The sequence below is a fragment of the Emys orbicularis genome, chromosome 2 (genome assembly GCF_028017835.1).
Source record: "Emys orbicularis isolate rEmyOrb1 chromosome 2, rEmyOrb1.hap1, whole genome shotgun sequence".
NCBI lineage: Eukaryota > Metazoa > Chordata > Testudines > Emydidae > Emys > Emys orbicularis.
The window spans coordinates 123,434,299-123,454,321 of record NC_088684.1 but is presented as its reverse complement, the minus strand read 5'-3'; the positions used below and the strand labels follow the sequence as shown (position 1 = coordinate 123,454,321).

Below are 20,023 nucleotides of genomic sequence, written 5' to 3'. Positions count from 1 at the left end.
TTAAAGAGACGAGTATGGGGGGGGGGGGGGAGAGGAGAGGGGACCCTCACACACCTTTATGCAAAATCCACTGAAACTACCATTATATACATATATAATCACTTGTCACAAAATTGTATTTGGTAATAGGAGTTTTCAGCATTATTTTCAAACTGTAAACACCAGCCTGCAGTATAACAATTGACTATATTCTCTCAATACACCAATACAATCCTGAGATTCAGGGATGACAGTGATGGAAAAAATCAGTGATAACAGAGGTGAGGAAACGGGTGTTTGGGTGGTAGGGACCACTGAAAAGCAGGGATGAACAGTGGAGGAGCCACCTGGTAGGCTACCACACAATTAACAGCTGATAAGAGAAAGGTTCTAGCTGCATGTCAGCTGATGGGCAGGATGAATACAGGGAAGCTGTAAGTCAGGGTGGGGAGAGTTGGCTCTGTATAGCAAAAAGGGCTTACAATTGTTGAACAAACTGTACCAGACTCATGACTAAAATAGCATGCTGGGATTAACTGAGTGCTGATGGGTGTGCTCAGCCCTTCTGAAACCAGGCCACTAATTTAGGTGCCTAACTTCAAGCACCCACGTGTGGAAAACTTTGCTTTAAGATTATGATAAAGTTCTATGAAGCATGAAGAAACACATTTCGTAATAAAAACAAAATTCTGACCATGGAAACAACAGGCTCCAACAGCTTATCCCCTGGGACATCCATCCAGGTCATTTCAATGGCATTAGGATCACCTGGGGAGCACGGAGTAAGCATGTCTTCTACCAAAATATTTGGGTCAGTCAGCGATGGTGCTCTTACCTGGAAATAAAAAATAAATAAATAAATAAATAAAAAAATCATACAAGTGAAGCATTCTAGAAAAAAAAAACCTTATAGACCACAGACAGAAGATTAAAAAAAAAAAAACCAAATGCCAATCAATACATTATTTACTGCAGAAAGTAATTAATGTTGAGAGAACTTTTCACTATTTACTATGCAAGGAGTGGGAGAGGGGAAAGTTATTATATTCTCACCTTCCAAAAGGTTCTCTATTGGTAAACCACCTGTTAGGTCTTATGTTTTCAAAAAGTGTTAATATTTACTAACTACAGTTGACGCATATGAGATTCTTGACAATTGAAATAAATTTTGGCCTTATTTAAAAAGAGTGCCCTCTTTTTAGTCTGACTTCCCTCCCACTAGTAGGCTCCACTTTCTTGCTGAAGTCCTGTGAAACAGAAGCCAGATCTTTTTTGACCACAAGGGTGGTGGCAGCAACAGCTGAACATAAAGGTCACTTCACGGAAATCTTATCTGTGGCTTTTTTGGGGATTAAGGTCTAAGTTCTTGTAGATGACTAATCAGTGCCAAAGAAGTTGCTTCAAGCGCTTCTGAGAAGCAACTATACGAACCTATAAACTGGATTAGGGAAATGCTAAGAGTGCCAAGGGTTACAGCTAACACCCTTTCCACTTTCTGGTAATAGTAGGGGCAGATCACCCAGCACTATCAGCCTTCCCATAACATCTGGATAGTCATCCTAGAGTGCATAGCAGATAGGAAATCCCCACAGGTCCCTTGTAAACATTCAGCTACTGCTCCACAGAGTCTTCGGAGCCGCTTTCCAGCTCCTGCATTACAGAACTTGAGATGGAAAGTGGGGCCATCTAGTGGGAGAAAAAAAAGTAATCTTTAGAGGGAGCACTGATCCACAGCCCTAGTATAATTTTTCCCACCCTTGTGCGGAATGAATTTTGTTATGTGCACCAATGTGGAGGTGATGTGTGACGCATCACCTCCATACTGGTGCACATAACAAAATTCATGTGGCGGGGTGGGGCCAAGGGGTTTGGAGTGTGTGAGGGGGCTCAGGGCTGGGGAAGAAGGCTGGTGTGTGTATGGGGGGGAGGGCTCTAGGGTGGGGCTGGGGATGAGGGGCTCAGGGCTGGAGCAGAGGGTTGGGATGCGAGGGGGTGAGGGCGCTGGGTGGGGGTGCAGGCTGCCCTGCCCTGGGGCTACAGCGGGGGGGGGGGGGAGAAGAGAGAGAGAGCGCATTCCCCCCCAGCAGCACCTGGGCTGGGGGGGAGAGGCGCCTCTCCTCGCCGCAGCAGCTCCAGCAGGGCTGGGCTGGGGTAAGGGCTCCTCTCCTTGGCCACGGCAGCACCGGCAGGCCTGGGCTGGGGCACCTCTCCCCAACCACGGCAGTTCCAGTGGGCCTGGGGAGGGGCTCCTCTCCCGGGCAACTCTGGAGGGGCTGGGGGACCTGCGTGGTCCTAAATAGCCTGCTGCGCGGCTATGCAGCTTACAGGGCAACCAGCTGTCGATTACTCGCAGTTAACTCATGATTAACTCAAATTAATTGCAATTTTAAGCGCACTATTAAACAATAGAATACCGATTGATATTTATTAACTATTTTGGATGTTTTTCTACATTTTCAAATATATTGATTTCAATTACAACACAGAATACAAAGTATACACTGCTCACTTTATATTATTTTTCATTACAAATATGTGCACTGTAAAAATGATAAACAGAATGCAGTATTTCAATTTACTTCATACAAGTACTATAGTGCAATCTCTTTATCGTGAAAGTGCAACTTACAAATGTAGATTTTTTGTTGTTACATAACTGCACTCAAAAACAAAACAATGTAAACTTTTATAGCCTACAAGTCCACTCAGTCCTACTTCTCGTTCAGCCAATTGCTCAGACAAACAAGTTTGTTTACATTTATGGGAGATAATGCTGCCCACTTATTTCCAATGTCACCAGAAAGTGAGAACAGGCATTTGTATGGCACTTTTGTGCCAGCATTGCAAGGTATTTACATGCCAGATATGCTAAACATTTGTATGCCTCTTCATGGTTCGGCCACAATTCCAGAGGACATGCTTCCATGCTGATGACGCTCGTTAAAAAAAACAAACAAACAAATACGTGTTAATTAAATTTGTGACTGAACTCCTTGGGGGAGAATTGTATGTCTCCGGCTCTATTTTACCCGCATTCGGCCATGTATTTCATGTTATAGGAGTCTCGGATGATGACTCAGCACATGTTCATTTTAACAACGCTTTTGCTTCAGATTTGACAAAATGCAAAGAAGGTACTAATGTGAGATTTCTACAGCACTCGACCCAAGGTTTAAGAATTTGAAGTGCCTTCCAAAATCTGAGAGGGACAAGCTGTGGAGCATGCTTTCAGTAGTCTTAAAAGAGCAACACTCCGCTGCAGAAACTACTGAACCCGAACCACCAAAAAAAGAAAATCAACCTTCTGCTGGCGGCATCTGACTCAGATAATGAAAATGAACATTCGTCCGTCTGAACTAGTCATCAGCATAGACACATGTCCTCTGGAATGGTGGTTGAAGCATGAAGGGACATATGAATCTTCAGAGTATCTGGCATGTAAATATTTTGCAACGCCAGCTACAACAGTGCCATGAGACCAGCTGGTCTCACTTCCAGGTGACATTGTGAACAAGAAGCGGGTAGCATTATCTCCTGCAAATGTAAACAAACTTGTTTGAGTGATTGGCTGAACAAGAAATAGGACTGAGTGGACTTGTAGGCTCTAAAGTTTTACATTGTTTTATTTTTTAATGCAGTTTTTTTTTTACATAATTCAACATTTGTAAGTTCAACTTTCATGATAAAGTTTGCACTACAGTACTTGTATTAGGTGAATTGAAAAATACTATTTCTTTTGCTTTTTACAGTGCAAATATTTGTAATAAAAATAAATATAAAGTGAGCACTGTACACTTTGTATTGTGTTATAATTGAAACCAATATATTTGAAAATGTAGAAAACATCCAAAAATATTTAAATAAATGGTATTCTATTATTGTTTAACAGTGTGATTGATCACGATTAACTTTTTAAATCGCTTGATAGCCCTAGTTTATACATTATTTCCACAGTCATATATCCAAAATATATATGACCAAAGTTAACTTACTAGGTTTTTAAGTAGTGTAACTAGTGCTGACAATGCTATTTTACATTGTCATTTGTTATATTATACATCCTCAGTAATTCAGAATACATGCAAACTGCTTTTAAAGTTCAGGGATTTGGGGGGAATGTAACTAATGAGTCTTATACTTTTGACATATTTACCAAACAAAATATTCGTCTGCCTATACGTCTAAATAGACTGTACAATTTTCAGAGCAAGGAATGGTTTACTCTGCATTGGTACAGCACTTAGAACCTATAAGCCTTGATCAGAATCAGGGCCACACTGAGCTAATATAATACGAATAATTAATAAGGGTAAGCTTTTGACACCCATGATTAAGGTAACTGTATCCCAGAAGGCACAACAGAGCAGATAGGCTAAGCTTTTCCTGAAGCAGCACTCCAGAACACAGGTAAAACATTTGAATAGAAACAAGACTACAGGTCCTGACCATCTGCCATTGTGCTGCTCTATAAACTGCAACAGTACTGTATTATTCGATGGCTCTCTGGTACCCAAGTTAGAACAAAGTTGTAGATCTCTGTGACCACCTCAAGAAATCTTATTCTTTGTAGCTTGATGCTAACAAGATAAAAATGCTAAAGAGGGTCAAGTTTTAGTGCCTTTTTCTATGATATGATTGGATTGAAAGTTTATCCAAGATGTCATTTAAACACAAGTTAAGGTATATTTTAAAGTGTTCAGCAGATAATTTCAGACATCCCCACCAGACAAAAACCCTTGGGAGATTCTCAGACGGAAGGTGACTTTATGTAAAGTATAATACAGAGATTTTATGCTGCACCAGATAAGAGACTTGTTTTCTAAGAAACACAACTGTGGGACTGCTTTTATTGCTGCTTGACATCAAATTTCTAAATCTAGGGATTTAAGCTGAAACTACCAAGCCATCAACTAAGCTTCCTTTACCAGTATAAGAACTGTGAATAGTAAATAGTATACTCTGGACAGTTATTACCTAATTCCCTTCAAGGCTGTAGATTTTTTTTTTAAATCTCATACTGACTCAACCTGTTCAAGATTTGGAATAAATTATCCTCAGTATTCCCTTGTGCAGTTTCCTCGAGATGCCAGTGTAATTGATAGTTGGTCTACTGGATTTCTCTCTAGATCAAGGCATTTTGTGAATTAGGATCCCACAGGATTTTTCTTTTAAACCAGAGGTTACAATCAAACAAGGAGCAGTAGTAAAAATCCAGCAGAAAGACATTAGGCTTGCTGACAGATTATTAATATTTCCCTTCAGGAAGGCAATATACCAGTCAGTCTTAAAATAGATGGTGGATAAGTCCCTGCTTAAGAAACCTTTCCTGACACTGACAATATCACTAGTTATTCCCTCATTTCTACTCTTTTTAGGGAAGGCTATGGAGAACACCGGGATAAAGCAGAGTAGATCGGTAATTTAAATCACTGATTTAAATCACCAATTTTAATTATGATTTAAATCAGCAAGCAGGAAACCTTGATTTAAATAATGTTAGAAGTCTTGTTTTACATTTGTACTTTTTATTTTCCTAAGGAGAAGTTGATTCTCATTGGCTAGTGACCATTAAAACAAGTTGATTTACAACTAAATAGAGTATTTACACAACATTTTCTTTTTTTGCTAACCAGGATATACTATATATGGTTACTGAAGGAACTATATAGCTTTACTTACATTTTATTCAGATTCTTAACTTTGTACTTTTTTATTAGGCTAGAAAATGGTGACATGCATTTCTCATTTATTAGATTAATTTTTATGTTGTCAAGCTATATTTAGAAGTTGGATTTCAATTAAAAATGAACTCCGTATTTAATTTTAATAGTTAAATAAACCTACCTTAAATGTGCTTGATACATGAGAAAAAACAATTATTAAAACTTGTTTTGCATTTGAAACTAACATTCTGATTCCAGGTGCTTAACCAGTAACTTTCATCAGTTTTACTTTAAGCGGTACCTGCTGGAATCTTAATTTAAAATAAATAAATAAATAAATAAATTAGAGTGACAGTTTAGTTCTTAACATAGGTCATCATAATTTCACATTTAAAATAGTTTTGTTTTAAAAAGGTAAATGCACTTATGTAATTTATTTTTAAAATATCAATGTTTATCCACCATCAGGATAAGGCATTTCCAGTTAAAGCTGGAGTACAGCAGTCAGGCTGTATCACAAGAAAAAAAGCAGTTGATCCCTTAGGTTAGCAGTCTATCATGGTGATGGAATCTAAATAGGTTCTCCTGCTCATTGTCAGATCTGTTAGCAGCCTTTGGTACTACTGACCACTTAGCTGCTACCATTCCTGAAAGAACTAAATGTGGTTCTATTCAGGGTTTAAGGCTACTATAATGGTCACTGTTAGGCATGAACAAATAAGAGGTCAGGGATGAAGTGTGGTCTTTATTAGAGAAGGAATGGGAGTGGAGACCAGGGTTCTATTCCCATCTCTGCCTTACACTTCCTTTGTGACCTTGGGAAAATAATTTTGGGTCTGTTTACAATCCACTGTGTTACCTAGTTACAGCACAATTAAAATGTTTAGTGTGGCCTGGACCTAGTATGTTGCAATGGGTCACATAAATCAGTCTAAAATCATGTCTGAGGCCAGTGCATCTTACACATTTTAACTGTGTTCTAATTAGGTGAGGGACAACTGTGTCTTCAATACAATTTTTGTAGTGTACATAGAGCCTTAATAGCAGTGCTTCAATTTCTTCATCTGTAAAAACAGGAATATCTCTCTCCTTGCCATAGGTGTTGTGAGGCTGAATCTGTTACTTTGAAGGCGATATAGGAGGAGAACCCTAGCGTCAACCAAAAGTAATTGTAGGAGTTCAGTTTAATTTAGGCTCTACTAAGAAAACTCACCATGTGTGAATTAATTTCCATCTAATACACCTCTACCCCAATATAACGCGATATAAGGCGGGTTCGCATACAACATGGTAAAGCTCTGACACGCTGTTCTGAGCAGCGTGTTAAGGGTGCCGGGCCAGTCGGGGGCCGAGGAGTTGGATAAGGGGCAGAGGGTCTCGGGGGTGGTCAGGGGCTCCCCCCCAGGGTCTGGGGGGCAGGAGCTGTGGGAGGGCACTTTTGGGGGCCCCGCAGTCCCAGAGTGGCCCAGGGGATTAGCGGGGGACCGGGAACAGCCCGCTCTGCTTCCCTCGCCCCGGCCCCAGCCGTGTCGCTCGGGGGAGGAGGCTTGGGGGAAGGGATCCCCCCCGCACTCACCAGCAGCAGCGGAAGCAGAGCAGCCCTGCCCCAGCCCACTCCACTCCCAGCCGCAGCGCTCCGCTTCCCGACGCAGATGAGTACGGGTGGTGTCCTTTCCCCAACCTCCCCGCACTCACCGATGGCGGGAAGCGGAGCGCCATGGCTGGGAGCTGGCGGAGTGGAGCAGGCTGGGGCCAGGCTGCTCCGTTTCCTGCTGCTGCCAGTGAGTGCCTGTCAGGGGGTGGGGGTGTGGATAGGGGTCGGAGCAGTCAGGGGACGGGGAGGTTGGGTAGGGGGTGGGGTCTTGGGGGTGATTAGGGATGGGGGTCTCTGGAGGGGGCAGTCAGGGAACAAGGAACGGGGGATGGGGGCCAAAGCAAGTTTGATATAACACGGTCTCACCTATAACACTGAGATTTTTTTGTCTCCCGAGGACCGTGTTATATCGGGGTACAGGTGTAAAAGTTTTTCTAGTTTGAACAAAAGACACTACCCTCTAGGGTGACCATATTTCCCTATGCTGAATATGGGACACCTGGTAAAATTTCTCATATTCAAGCAAGTCCAACGTCAATCAATCAGAACTATGCAGTACAAACATTCAAATTAACATCAAATTAACAGAGCCCCTGTTAAAAAGAAATCCTGTGTACTTGGATTCTTTCTATTTAGCTTCATATCTTTAAGGCTTTAGGGTTCACATGGGGAGAGGTGACAAACACCCCCTCCCCCCCCACAGGGAGAGGTGACACACACATTCCTGTACAGAGCGTGAGTGTGTCCGAACCAACCCTCCCTGCCCAGCGCTCTCCATCCTCCATGCCTAGCTGGGCCCCTGGGACGGACCTACCTCTCCCGGTACCTGGTGCCGTGTCTTTCTGAGGCAACATGTGGAGGGGACATGCAAGGTCACATGCCCCCCTCACCAGATTTCTGCCAGGATTCACCCCAGAATGTGGCCAGCAGCAGCCTTTTTGCTCTGTGTAGGAGGGAAGGGACAGGAGCTGCTTCCAGCTGCAGGGGAGAAGGAGGGGGGGAAGGGATGACCTGGCACGTGTCCTTGCAGAGCTCATCTCTTCTATCCCCCTCCCCTGTGGCTGGAAGCAGCTTGTCCCTTCCTGCCTGCACAGTGTCAAAAGGCAGCTAACACTTCCAGGCTGCTGTGGGCCACCAACATAACCTAGTCGCCTCCTGTCCACCAGCTACAGTGCGGGCAGGAAGGGGTTAAGCCCTAAGGATGCATTGTTTAACATGACTGCTGGCGCTTCAGTGAACCCAGTCAGAGAGGTGGCTCAGCAGGGGAGGATGCCTAGAAGACAAAGCAGCCCCGTGCTCCCTGGGGGCAGGACCCAGGGCAGGTAAAGAGGGTGCTAAGCCCCTGCTCGGGGGGGGGGGGGGGGGGGAGATGCTGTGGAGCCTATAGGATCGGGGCGTGAACAGGCTGAAAAATCACTCCCCTCCACCACTCCAGAGTTAGTTGAGGAGCGGAGAGGCTTCCCTGTGCCAGCGCTGTGCAGGGCTTTGGCACATGCAGGGCTTGGCTCCTCCTGGCCAACGCCCTGGGCCGGAAGGTCTTGGGCTTTCCCGGGGTGCCAGCCCAGCCAGAGGCAGTGGGGGAAGGAAGGAGCCTGCCGGCCAGGCTGTTGGTAAGCTAAGCATTCCGACGAGGGGGTTTCCGCACAGCACTGGGAGCGGGATCCGCCCTGCCGGGGGGGGGATAGGGAGGAGCAACGGGGTTGGGACAGGGGGTGAAGAGGCAAAGCAGGGAGAGGACAGCGAGAGGGGGAGAACGTAAAGGGCCAATGGGTGGTCATCAGAGATGACACAACCGGCCATTGCCTGCCTGCACTCACCAGCCACCGCAGTGCACAGCCAGTGCCGGACAGAAACAGGATTGGGAGGGGTGGGACCCTGCTGGCAGAGAGCTGGCATGCAGCGGGGGCTGCACTGACAGACCAGCAGGGGGAGCAGCCGGCCTTGCACGCTGCAGCTTTGTTCCGCCACCAACCTTGCACACTCACCCCCCATCATCGGCCACTGGACCCTCCCACTCACCTCTGGTGTATTTGATATAGAAATCCTTGCAAGACAATACACATGGAATCCCATTGCAGTTTTTAAAGTTCTTTCATTGTACCGCTGCGTGTTAAGTGCTAAGACAGTAATCCACAAGATGTTAGGTGTTGTCCAAATAGTGAGATACAGTCCCTGCTCAGAGAGCTCAGGTGACGCCATCAACTTAAAAAAAAGTCACTCAAAATATTTTTATCCATTATTGTCCCAACTAACCCCTAAGATTGTCAGAGTTTAAAGATGGAGAAAAGCCTTTATTTTTTCCTGTTTATTTCCTTTGCAGATTTTTCAGCAATTGCCATCTGTATAGGTTTTTCTTATAGCAACAGGAAAGAGAAATACAATAGGAAAGTGCAAATATAAAAGCCTTTGCCAATTCTCATGGAGCTCAGGGAAGACGTTAACACCTGAAGTTAGCTACTTTTAACGTGGTTTTAAGTGGATGGTGTCCCTTTAAGCAGCAGTCAGAGGAAATTTGTCAGAGCCAGGAATACAAGTTACAGACTCCTGGATCCCTGTGCCATGCTCAGACCAGTTCTCTGAAACAGAGCTAAGAGAAAAGCTCTTTGTCCTAGCATGTACATTCTTTTCGTAGATTAAAAGCATATGAAAATTCACATACAAGTAACATTAACCAACCACAAGTTAAAAGCTCAATTGCCAGAAATCTCAAAATAAAAGGAGATTTGAACTCTAGAAACTAAGAATTGGAAATTCTGCAACTTATTTTTTTTACATACTTACTTTCTTAAAGTGAGTGGCTGATTGCACTTTCCTAACAGGCTGCATCAGTGCATCGCGGACAATGACGCTTATGTCAGCACCAGAATAGCCATCAGTTCTCTTTCCAAGCTCTCGATAGTCTGATTCTGTCAGGCTGTTTGGGGTACTCCCAAGGTGAAGCTTAAACATAGCAGTCCTACCGTGGTCCTCAGGCAAAGGAATATGAATACGCTTCTCAAACCTTAATTTAAAAAAGCCACAAACACTGACTCTTGCAGGTACTTGATGGAAAGCAGTTCATGCAAATCGACAAATGGTCTAACAGAACTAGAAAGAATAAGGAAGCAATCTGAGCATTATAGCTTTAAGAATGTGTGTGCATGTGAAGTGAGAGTGTGGAACATTAGCACTGTTTATTTTATAAGTATGCTAAAAAAAATACTGTAATATCCATAGTAGCAAACACTAATTAAAATTACATTCAGACTATTATAACCCCATTTCTTCATTTTCATGACTGAGAAATCTTCCCTTGGGTTTGAAATTATCCCATGCTTGCGGCATGTCTACATGGAGACTTAGTGCATGGCAAGTAGGGGTGTCAATCTACAGTGCACTAGCTTGCCACACACTAACTGGTCACATGGACCCTGCTACCATGTAGTAGAAGTTCCATAGTGTGCTTTATGTCTGAAACAGCAGTACATCAAAGCATATTATGTAACTTTTAGGCTCCAGCTACACAGCACAGATGTGATTCCCCTGCTCATGTACACATATTTGCACTAGCTCTCATCAAGCTAGCCTGACTATAAACAGCAGCGTAGCCATGGTAGCACGGGTAGCGGCAGTGGAGGCACAGCTTAGCCATGCAGCGTATGTACCCCACCTGAAACTGTAGGGTGAGTCCTCAGCACAGCTAAGCTGTGCCTCTGCTGCTGCTACCCATGCTACCATGGCTATCCTGCTGTTTATACTCGCACCAGCTTGGTGAGAGCATGTGTACACAAGCAGGGGAATCACACCCCTTGCCTGTAGAGCAGATGTGCCCATAATGCATGGTAGTAGGGTCCACACTGCCAGTTAGTAAGCTGTAGATTTACACCCTGGTTTGTTGCACACTAAATCTCCATGTAGACAAATCCTTAGTCACAGATGACAGATTTTGTTTCTAGAAGGAGCTCAAGGGACAAAAATCCCTTCAATATTTTTGAGGTATGGAGTGTTAAAACAGCTTTTTTGCTGAATTAACCAAAGTATGGCTGAACAACTTGACTCCCCTCTATTAATAACGTCTCTTAACTTTACAAAGCTATTTTAAATAAAGTTAATCAACTGAAATGTAACTTCAGGGCATGTTCAGTGAGACTCTGCTACAAATTTTAGTACCTCAATCAAGCCTTCTTCCTGATATGGTATTACTAGGAGGCTTTTAGAACTGCAGTTCTCCCTGACAAGCACAGTGACTATTGTTCTTAGACTGCTGGGATTATTTCCCCAAAATGCATGCATGCAAAGCACAAGGTATTCTCATTTTTCAATGCTGGAAAAGTTGCCACAAAATATTAGCTAGTGCAGTGGTTTTCAAACTTTCTTTCTGGCGACCCAGCTGAAGAAAATTGTTGATGCCCATGACCCAACGGAGCTGGGGATGAGGGGTTTGGGGTGTGGGAGGGGCTCAAGGCTGGGATAGAGAGTTGGAGTATGGGGGTGAAGGGTGCGGGGTGGGCCCAGGGATGAGGGTTTTGGGGTGCAGGAGGGGGCTCCGGGCAGGGTGCAAGCTCTGGTGTGGGGATGAGGGGTTTGGGTTGCAGGAGGGGGCAGGGCTCTGGGCTGGGGGTGCAGGCTCTAGTGTGGGGCTGGGGATGAGGGGTTTGGAGTGCAGGAGGGGGCTCCAGGTTTGGGGGGGAGGGCTGGGGCAGGGGATTGGGGCACAAGGTTACCTCAGGTGGCTCCTGGTTAGCGGCGCACTGGGGATGCTAAGGCAGGCTTCCTCCCTGTCCTGGCATCGTTGACTGCACTGCACCCCTCGAAGCGGCCAGCAGCAGGTCTGGCTCCTAGGTGGAGGCGTGCAAGCGGCTCCGCGTGGCTCTCGCCCGCAGGTACCGCCTCCTCCCCCCTGCTCCCATTGGCCAGGAACCGGCCAATGGGAGTGCAGAGCCGGTGCTCTGAGATGACGAGCCATGGGGCAGTGCACAGAGCCCCATGGCTCGTCATCTCCCCCTCCCCCCCACACCTAGGAGCTGGACCTGCTGCTGGCTGCTTCCGGGGTGCAGCGCAGTGTCAGAACAGGTAGAGACTAGCCTGCCTTAGCCGGGCAGCACCGCCAACGGGACTTTTAACGGCCCAGTTGGCAGTGCTGACCAGAGCCACCATGACCCAGTGCCTTACATTCTGTGACCCAATACTGGGTTGTGACTTGCAGTTTGAAAACCACTGAGCTAGGGGGTAGGTGGTGCAATAAGTCCATGCACCAGCTCTTTACCATACTTACAGAGACCAGAAAATTAGTTTCTCTATTGAATCCACTTCAGCCTAATTGCCATTCTTTGCTCAAAAAAACCTCAGGACTAGACTAAGTAGGTGTTTTCAACTGAGGTAAATCAGAACTCTGTGTATGTGCGAAGAGGGAGATAAAGGGGCAGAGACCTACATGGCACCTGCATATATTGCATGTAACCAAACACTGGCCTGACTGGTATTATTTAAGGTGACCACACATTCAGGATCTACTGTAAAGGAATTGGAGAGTTTTCCAGTGTACAGATATTCAGGTCTCCCATACAAGGTAGTTAAAGCAGGATTCCGAACATTCACAGATTAAGCCACCACCTAATCACTAGTGAATTGAAAAAAAACTAACGCTCTGTGCTGTATGGTGTGAAGTTGCATATTTTATAGGACAATACATGTTTTGTTATAAGTTACCTTCTCCTGATAGCAGAATCCAGAACCCAGGGTATGTTTGTAGCTCCCAAAACCAAGATTCCTTCATTGTCTACACCAACCCCTACACCAGAACAGGTAATATTTAATAATGTAAACACTTTTATAAAAGCATTTTAAAACATCTTGAAAAAACTACAAATTATCTTCAGTAATCTTATCCAAACTGTGTATCAAACAAGCCAAAATTGATATTAATTGCTTTAATTAACTGTTCCTTAAAGCCATTAATCTTACCTTGCATCTGAACTAGGAATTCTGTTTTAATTCGTCTAGCAGCCTCACTTTCATTCTCACTTCTTGATCCACACAGAGAATCTATCTCATCAATGAAGATAATAGAAGGTTTGTTTTCTCTGGCAAGCTGGAATAAGTTTTTCACTAATCTAGAAAAAAAATTAAGTTATCTTCCATGAGAAGACAGCAAGTCGATATTATTGTACTGCATCATATCAAGCTTACCACAGGATAAGGAATCAAGGTTCATAATCATGATTTTAAGTAAGCAGTTGAGGATCCTCAAGAGGCAAAGTTCTTTAGCTCTGTAAATGATGCTTCACTCTAATCAAAGTCATCTGGCAATGCTGGAGGGAAATGAGGACTATAAAGTATAGTGCTTCAGACATGTTCTAGCTAGTGAAAGATCTGTTTATGTTTGCTTTTGGTCCTTTACAAGCTGGGCAGAACACATGAAGAAACAAATTTATTGTTCTGTTACATATTAAATGTAATCTAACCAACTCAAGAGACTTTGAAAGAGTAAAACTGAATAATGACTTCTGTGTCTGGTAGCACATTAATTCTCTTTAGGTGAAGGAAGTAGCCAGAAGGGTTGATATGCCTGAGATATTACACATTTTCATATTTATTTGTTCAGGAAAAAATTTGATTAATATAAAAGTTGATGCCAATAATTTAAAACAGAGAAATCTTAGGGTACGTCTATACTTACTTCCTGGTCCGGATGTAAGCGATCGATCTTCTGGGATCGATTTATCGCCTCTTGTCTAGACATGATAAATCGATCCGGGATCGATCCCGGAAGTGCTTGCCGTCGACGCCGGTACTCCAGCTCGGCGAGAGGAGTACGCGGCATCGACGGGGGAGCCTGCCTGCAGCGTCTGGACCCACGGTAAGTTCGAACTAAGGTACTTCGAATTCAGCTACGTTATTAACGTAGCTGAATTTGCGTACCTTAGTTCGAAGTGGGGGGTTAGTGTGGACCAGGCCTCAGGTAAAGCTCTGAAAAGTGACTAAAAATGGTGTCAAATACCAGGTCTGTCTCTCAAATTTGTTCCGTTTACAAGTGAAAAAATGGTGTTTTCTAATTGCCAAATAAAAGTCAACCTGGGGTTTTTATATCTTTCCTGCTTTTCCATCGCCACCAGTAACCCTGACTCAACGGATATGAATTACAGGAATATTTAAAGTGCACCCCCCAAAGCGGCCAGCAGCAGGTCCAGCTCCAGTGTGGGGCTGGGGATGAAGGGTTTGGCGTGCAGGAGGGGGCTCAGGGCTGGGGGTGTACACCTTTAAGAAGCAAAAATAGTTGGCCAATATTTACCATTTTTCTCCTTTGAAGGTCACTTTTAATAAATCGCCCAAGTTTTGTTACAAGACAGGAGGGAGAAAAATGATCCTCATAATAAAGGATCCACACCAAGGACCACATATAGTGAAGACCCTCTTTTCATGCACAGCTGTAGAAGAGAGTCAAGGTTGATGTGGGGAAGAAACTAAGTTTCCTGTCCTTTTTCGGTTTATTTTAATGAGACATATATAATACAGCCTGCCAGAAATTTTCCAAGAAAAGTGCTGGTTTGTGAACCTGAGATGTTTCAGGAAAAGTTTGGGTTTTTACAAAACTTTCATCAAATGACTGGCAAGAACCTGACTGGCAGACTGCTGGGTTTGAGTCTGCAGCCCCATCATGTGGACTGCCCCCCCGCCTGGGGACCCCTGGCTCTAATTAGGGCTCAGCCCTGTAGCATGGAGCCTGGAAGCTCTGAGAGCCATGGCTCGAGCCAGTGCTCTCAGGGCTACCAGGTTCCCTGCCGCTGAGCCAAGAGCCTGGAAGACTCTCGGGGCATCTGGCTCCCCAGGCTGTGAAGTCAGGCTGCCCAGGAGCTGCCGATCCTGTAATCCCCAACAGCTCCAGAGCGAACTGGACAAGAATGATGTCTGTTCACTCGGGAGCTGCCAGTGATCTCTGGGAAAAAATATTTCATTACAAAAACACTACGTTTTGACATTTCCAAAGCAACATTTTTTTTTTAATTCCCCATTCATGGGAAATTTCAAAACACTGAAATTTTTCAAAAACCTGAAATTATGAGTTTCGGGCCAGCTCTAGTATACAAACTACCTCAAATTTTACCTACTTTTGAAAGCATCATGAAGTTGTGCAATTATTTGAAAAAAGAAAATAGTAGTGATTACATTCTTGAACCTCGGCTGACAGTAGATTGAAGTGTTTCAGAACCCAATAAAACCATTTAGTATTAAAAAAAAAAAAAAAAAAAAAAAATCAACTGAGCTACTTACTTTTCACTCTCTCCTAACCATTTTGAGACAAGGTCAGAGGAAGATATTGAGAAGAATGTAGAGTTGTTGGCCTCTGTTGCCACAGCTTTTGCCAAGTAAGATTTTCCTGTTCCTGGTGGCCCAAACAGAAGAATTCCTCTCCAAGGTGTTCTCTTTCCTAAGAGAGTTATATATATAAAATAAAATAAAAAGAAAAGGACTTGCCTGAAGAATTTTGATACAAGGATCAGTTTGGTATAGAACTTGGTAGAAAAATGAACCCTCATCCAAGCTTGTGAAATTCTTTATATATTTATTCACTTTTGCAGTTGAAAGAAGTTAGTATCTGTTGTATTTACATCATTTAGATTCATATATAACTTGTCGCTTTATTAATAAACGATACCAATCATCAGTTTTCCAACGTTAACAAATGTGTAATAGAAATGCAGCTTATAATATCACTGTATTTAAAGTTATCCTGTGAGATGAGTTGTTCTTGAACCAACCTCTCCTTTCTCCCAATACAATTCCCCCAACTGCTCCCACCATCTCAGCATATACAACCCACCGGACTATGGAACAGAAACTCTTAGAGGGCAGCTAGACATATATCACCATGATGACAGTGTAAAACACTTCTCACACCTCGCCAGCCACACCTCTCCCCCAAACTGCAACCATTAGGACCAAGAATGTATATTTAATTTATTTCACCTGTAAATAGATGAGGAAATTTAATGGGCAATATCACTGCCTCTTTAAGTGCTTCTTTGGCTCCTTCAAGACCAGCAACATCACTCCACTTTATATTTGGTCGCTCCATAACAATGGCACCTATAAAATAAGAGATCAGATAAACTAGGAAGGTACATTCCTTTCCAAAGAGCCTCTGCTGTCATAAACAAGAATTAAAATCTTGGATCCTGTTCACATATGAACTGCTGCTCGTCAATTCCAGCATGGCTTCCATGAACAGACTGCAGCATGTACAGATTTCAGCAATGTTTAACCACAATACTTAAGCAGGGTTCAAGTTCTGTTGTGGCTAACTAGAGTTAGACCAGGAATTGGCCAGCAAGTGCCAGTTTCCTAGGGACAGAACACTGCTCTTTAACATCATTTGGTTGTGTGTAAATAGGCATTGCCTGCCATAGTCCTCTAAATCAGCCCAGGTAGTTTCCGCAGAATTTAAGCTTCTATTTAAAATAAAATGGCTAGCCCTTATGTAAAGCAGTGTGGCCCAGGGGACAGAGCACTTAACTGGGATGACTCAGACATGGGTTTTATTCCTGGCTGTGCCATTGGTCTACTGGGTGACTGTGGGCAAGTTACTTCACCTCTCTGGGCCTCAGCGTTCTCATCTGTAAGATGTGAATAAAGCCTCCTTTGTAAAGCACTTTGAGGTCTACGTATGTAAGAGCATATTGGGGCCTTGCCTAGACTATAAAAAAAGATGATTTTTTCTCCCTCTCTCGAAGGATTAAATGGACTGGATTGATCAGGAAACAGTGAGTCCCAAAGGCCTTTAAGTGGGGCTTTTCCACTTAGGTGACCTAAAGACTGAAATTCACTGCTACCAGCCAGTCTGTATATTGATGACAATGCCCAGATTTGCTAAATCATATTGCTATTACATCTTGGATCCTGGTAAATATCCACAGGATTAGGGAAATCCCAAAGGCCAACATTAACTAACATAGATAAGAGAGCAAAGCTAACAGGAAATGCCTGTGGCAACACTGGTCGGTGGTGAACATGAAGATTAGCAATTTGAAGGATACCCAAGAGTCAAGATAAGAGTTTAGAGAAATGGCCTAGACAATGGTGTGAACTAACTGGGTTCTTTTGTTAGTTTGGTGAAAACCATAAAATCTGAAATAGGTCTCAAGTCCACAGATTTTTGGAGCAACAAAACAATTGAAAAGAATCCTCAAAACACAAGACTTGTGTTGACTCCCACAAAATAACAGGTGAGTCAACACAGAAGTGTCTGTTTGAGATATCCAGTTTCTTGAAATAATTACATTCATGTGGGCTGGAACTGAAACTCCATCATCAGTGGGCAAGGGTATAAAATACTAATAAACCCCAGACAGCAATCTCAAACATCCTGCAGTCATTTTCTCTCAAAATTTTAAAATATAAATAAAACCTCTGTTCCATAATGATATTATAAATGGGATTGGATCTGAATGTAAAAGGTACTAAAAGAGCATGATACTTGGTTGTAAATTGGGTAAAGTAGCTCTTGAAACTATACAGCTGAAAAATCTTTTAGGTGAGAGGATTTGACGTTTAAGCTCAAAAAGCAAACAGAAAAACCACGAAAGAGAAAGTCTTCTTAGATTCATAAACATCTTTATGTAGGGCAGCTCCAAATAATTGTGCATCATTGAAGAGTAATCTAACAACACTGGATTTGGAAGTTATATTAGTTTTCCTATTTTTTTCATTAATAACTGACATCTCTGGCAAAGAGGCTCAACTTATCCAGAGCAGGGTCACAAGATAGGCAAAATATTTTGCCTAAGGAGAACTCCTGGGGAATATATTTCAAAAGGTTCCTGAGATCCTTCTAAAAAGAATTTTTACCAAGAAGACCGAGTAAATGGAAGTATGAAGGACCTGATAGCTGTCGTAAAGAGTCTCAAACAGCCACTTCAGTTTTCCAATCTGCAGGTTCAATAGGAAAAATAAACACTACAGCTGAAAGGGTAGCTTTATGGAACAAAAAGGATATAGAGGATTCCACCTTGTGAGAGATGGCAGAGGGATACACCTTTTCCACAAAAGGTGTTAGAGATTTGGAAGTATCAAGCATATGAAATTCTCATCAATGAAAGACAAAGCTATTCAGAGCAGTTGCTGTAGCAGACACTTTTGGGGATCAATTTGATCTGGAAGAATATCCAGACTTTCTGTGAAGTAGATTGTGCAAAAACAGTCAAGGACAAACAGCCACAAGAGAACAGTAAAAAGACAGCTGCAGAAAACTCCCAAGGTAAACAATTGTCCACTGCTGCTGAAAACCTTACATGAAATAAAGCTAGGAATCAGAGCTTCCCATTTGCAGGAAAATAAGATATCCTACTATAAGAAAAAGAGGTGCAAGCAAATAAAGCTATTTCAAAAAGGAAAAAAATGGTCTCCCAAAACACCATACAGCAGTGCCAGGCCTCTCAGAGTTCAAGCATTTCCACAGGAAAGAGGGGCAGTTCAAGCTCTTCATGTCTACGTGCTCCACAAGGGCACAATCTGGAAGCTCTTGCAAGAATCCCTGGTGGCAGTACTCCCACCTCCAGATCACAACTTAAGAGCAGACAAATCTAGAGTTCCCACAGAACAAAAGACTGCTCAGAAGAGCTTCTTCTAGTTTTTCTAACCAAGCTCAGGAATTTCACAGACCTGACCTGCCTTGAAACTCTATGGGTCTGTCATAACTATAAAGGGAAGGGTAACAGCTCTCCTGTGTACAGTACTAAAATCCCTCCTGGCCAGAGACTCCAAAATCCTTTTACCTGTAAAGGGTTAAGAAGCTCAGGTAACCTGGCTGACACCTGACCCAAAGGGCCAATAAGGGGACAAGATACTTTCAAATCTTGGGGGGGGGGGGGGAAAGGCTTTTGTGTGTGCTCTTTGTTTTAAGGGGTTGTTCGCTCTTGGGACTGAGAGGGACCAGACATCAATCCAGGTTCTCCCCATCTTTCTAAACAAGTCTCTCTTATTTCAAACTTGTAAGTAAAAAGCCAGGCAAGGCGTCTTAGTTTTACTTTATTTTCTCAACTTGTAAATGTACCTTTTACTAGAGTGTTTATCTTTGTTTGCTATACTTTGAACCTAAGACAGAGGGGGGTCCTTTGAGCTCTTTAAGTTTGATTACCCTGTAAAGTTATTTTCCATACTGATTTTACAGAGATGATTTTTACCTTTTTCTTTAATTAAAAGCCTTCTTTTTAAGAACCTGATTGATTTCTCCTTGTCTTGAGATCCAAGGGGGTTTGGATCTGTATTCACCAGGAGTTGGTGGAAGGAAGGAGGGGGGAAGGGTCAATTTCTCCTTGTTTTAAGATCCAAGGAGTTTGGATCTGTATTCACCAGGAAATTGGTGAAAAGTTTCTAAAAGCTTCCCAGGGTAGGGAATGGTGGCAGCGGACCAGAACTAAGCTGGTAGTTAAGCTTAGAAGTCCTCATGCAGGCCCCTACATTTGTACCCTAAAGTTCAAAGTGGGGATACAGCCTTGACAGGGTCCTTCTTACATGTTTGGGACCCTCAGAATCTCTTAGTTTTCACCTGCCTCAGAGTATAAATTCTTCCACAGCATAACAACTATACAGGAGAAGAAGAAACAAAAACTGCATAAATGGACCAAGAGGCCAACTGCCAGGAATTAAAATGAAGTCTGTGCTAGACTATTCCATTGTGAACTGAGTGCTTAAAGTGTTTTAAACACTGTTGGGGGGAAAAAAGGGGGGGGGGGAGGGAGATCAGAGGGGTCTAGCACCGCAATGGATGAGATTATATTAAACCTACTCAGCACATTTAAAAGAGTTGCGC

The 20,023-nt window shown here is 43.3% G+C and overlaps 1 protein-coding gene across 1 annotated transcript in view; it reads right to left on the bottom strand.

The window, feature by feature from the left end:
• Positions 1-20,023, bottom strand: part of VPS4B (vacuolar protein sorting 4 homolog B) — a 44,567-nt gene that overhangs the window by 10,571 nt on the left and 13,973 nt on the right. The window contains exons 5-10 of the mRNA XM_065398061.1: positions 16,183-16,302; positions 15,487-15,643; positions 13,180-13,328; positions 12,925-13,006; positions 10,018-10,237; positions 674-814 (exon numbers count right to left, since the gene is read on the bottom strand). Coding sequence (XP_065254133.1) covers positions 674-814; positions 10,018-10,237; positions 12,925-13,006; positions 13,180-13,328; positions 15,487-15,643; positions 16,183-16,302 — 869 coding nt within the window. The remainder of the gene's footprint in view (positions 1-673; positions 815-10,017; positions 10,238-12,924; positions 13,007-13,179; positions 13,329-15,486; positions 15,644-16,182; positions 16,303-20,023) is intronic.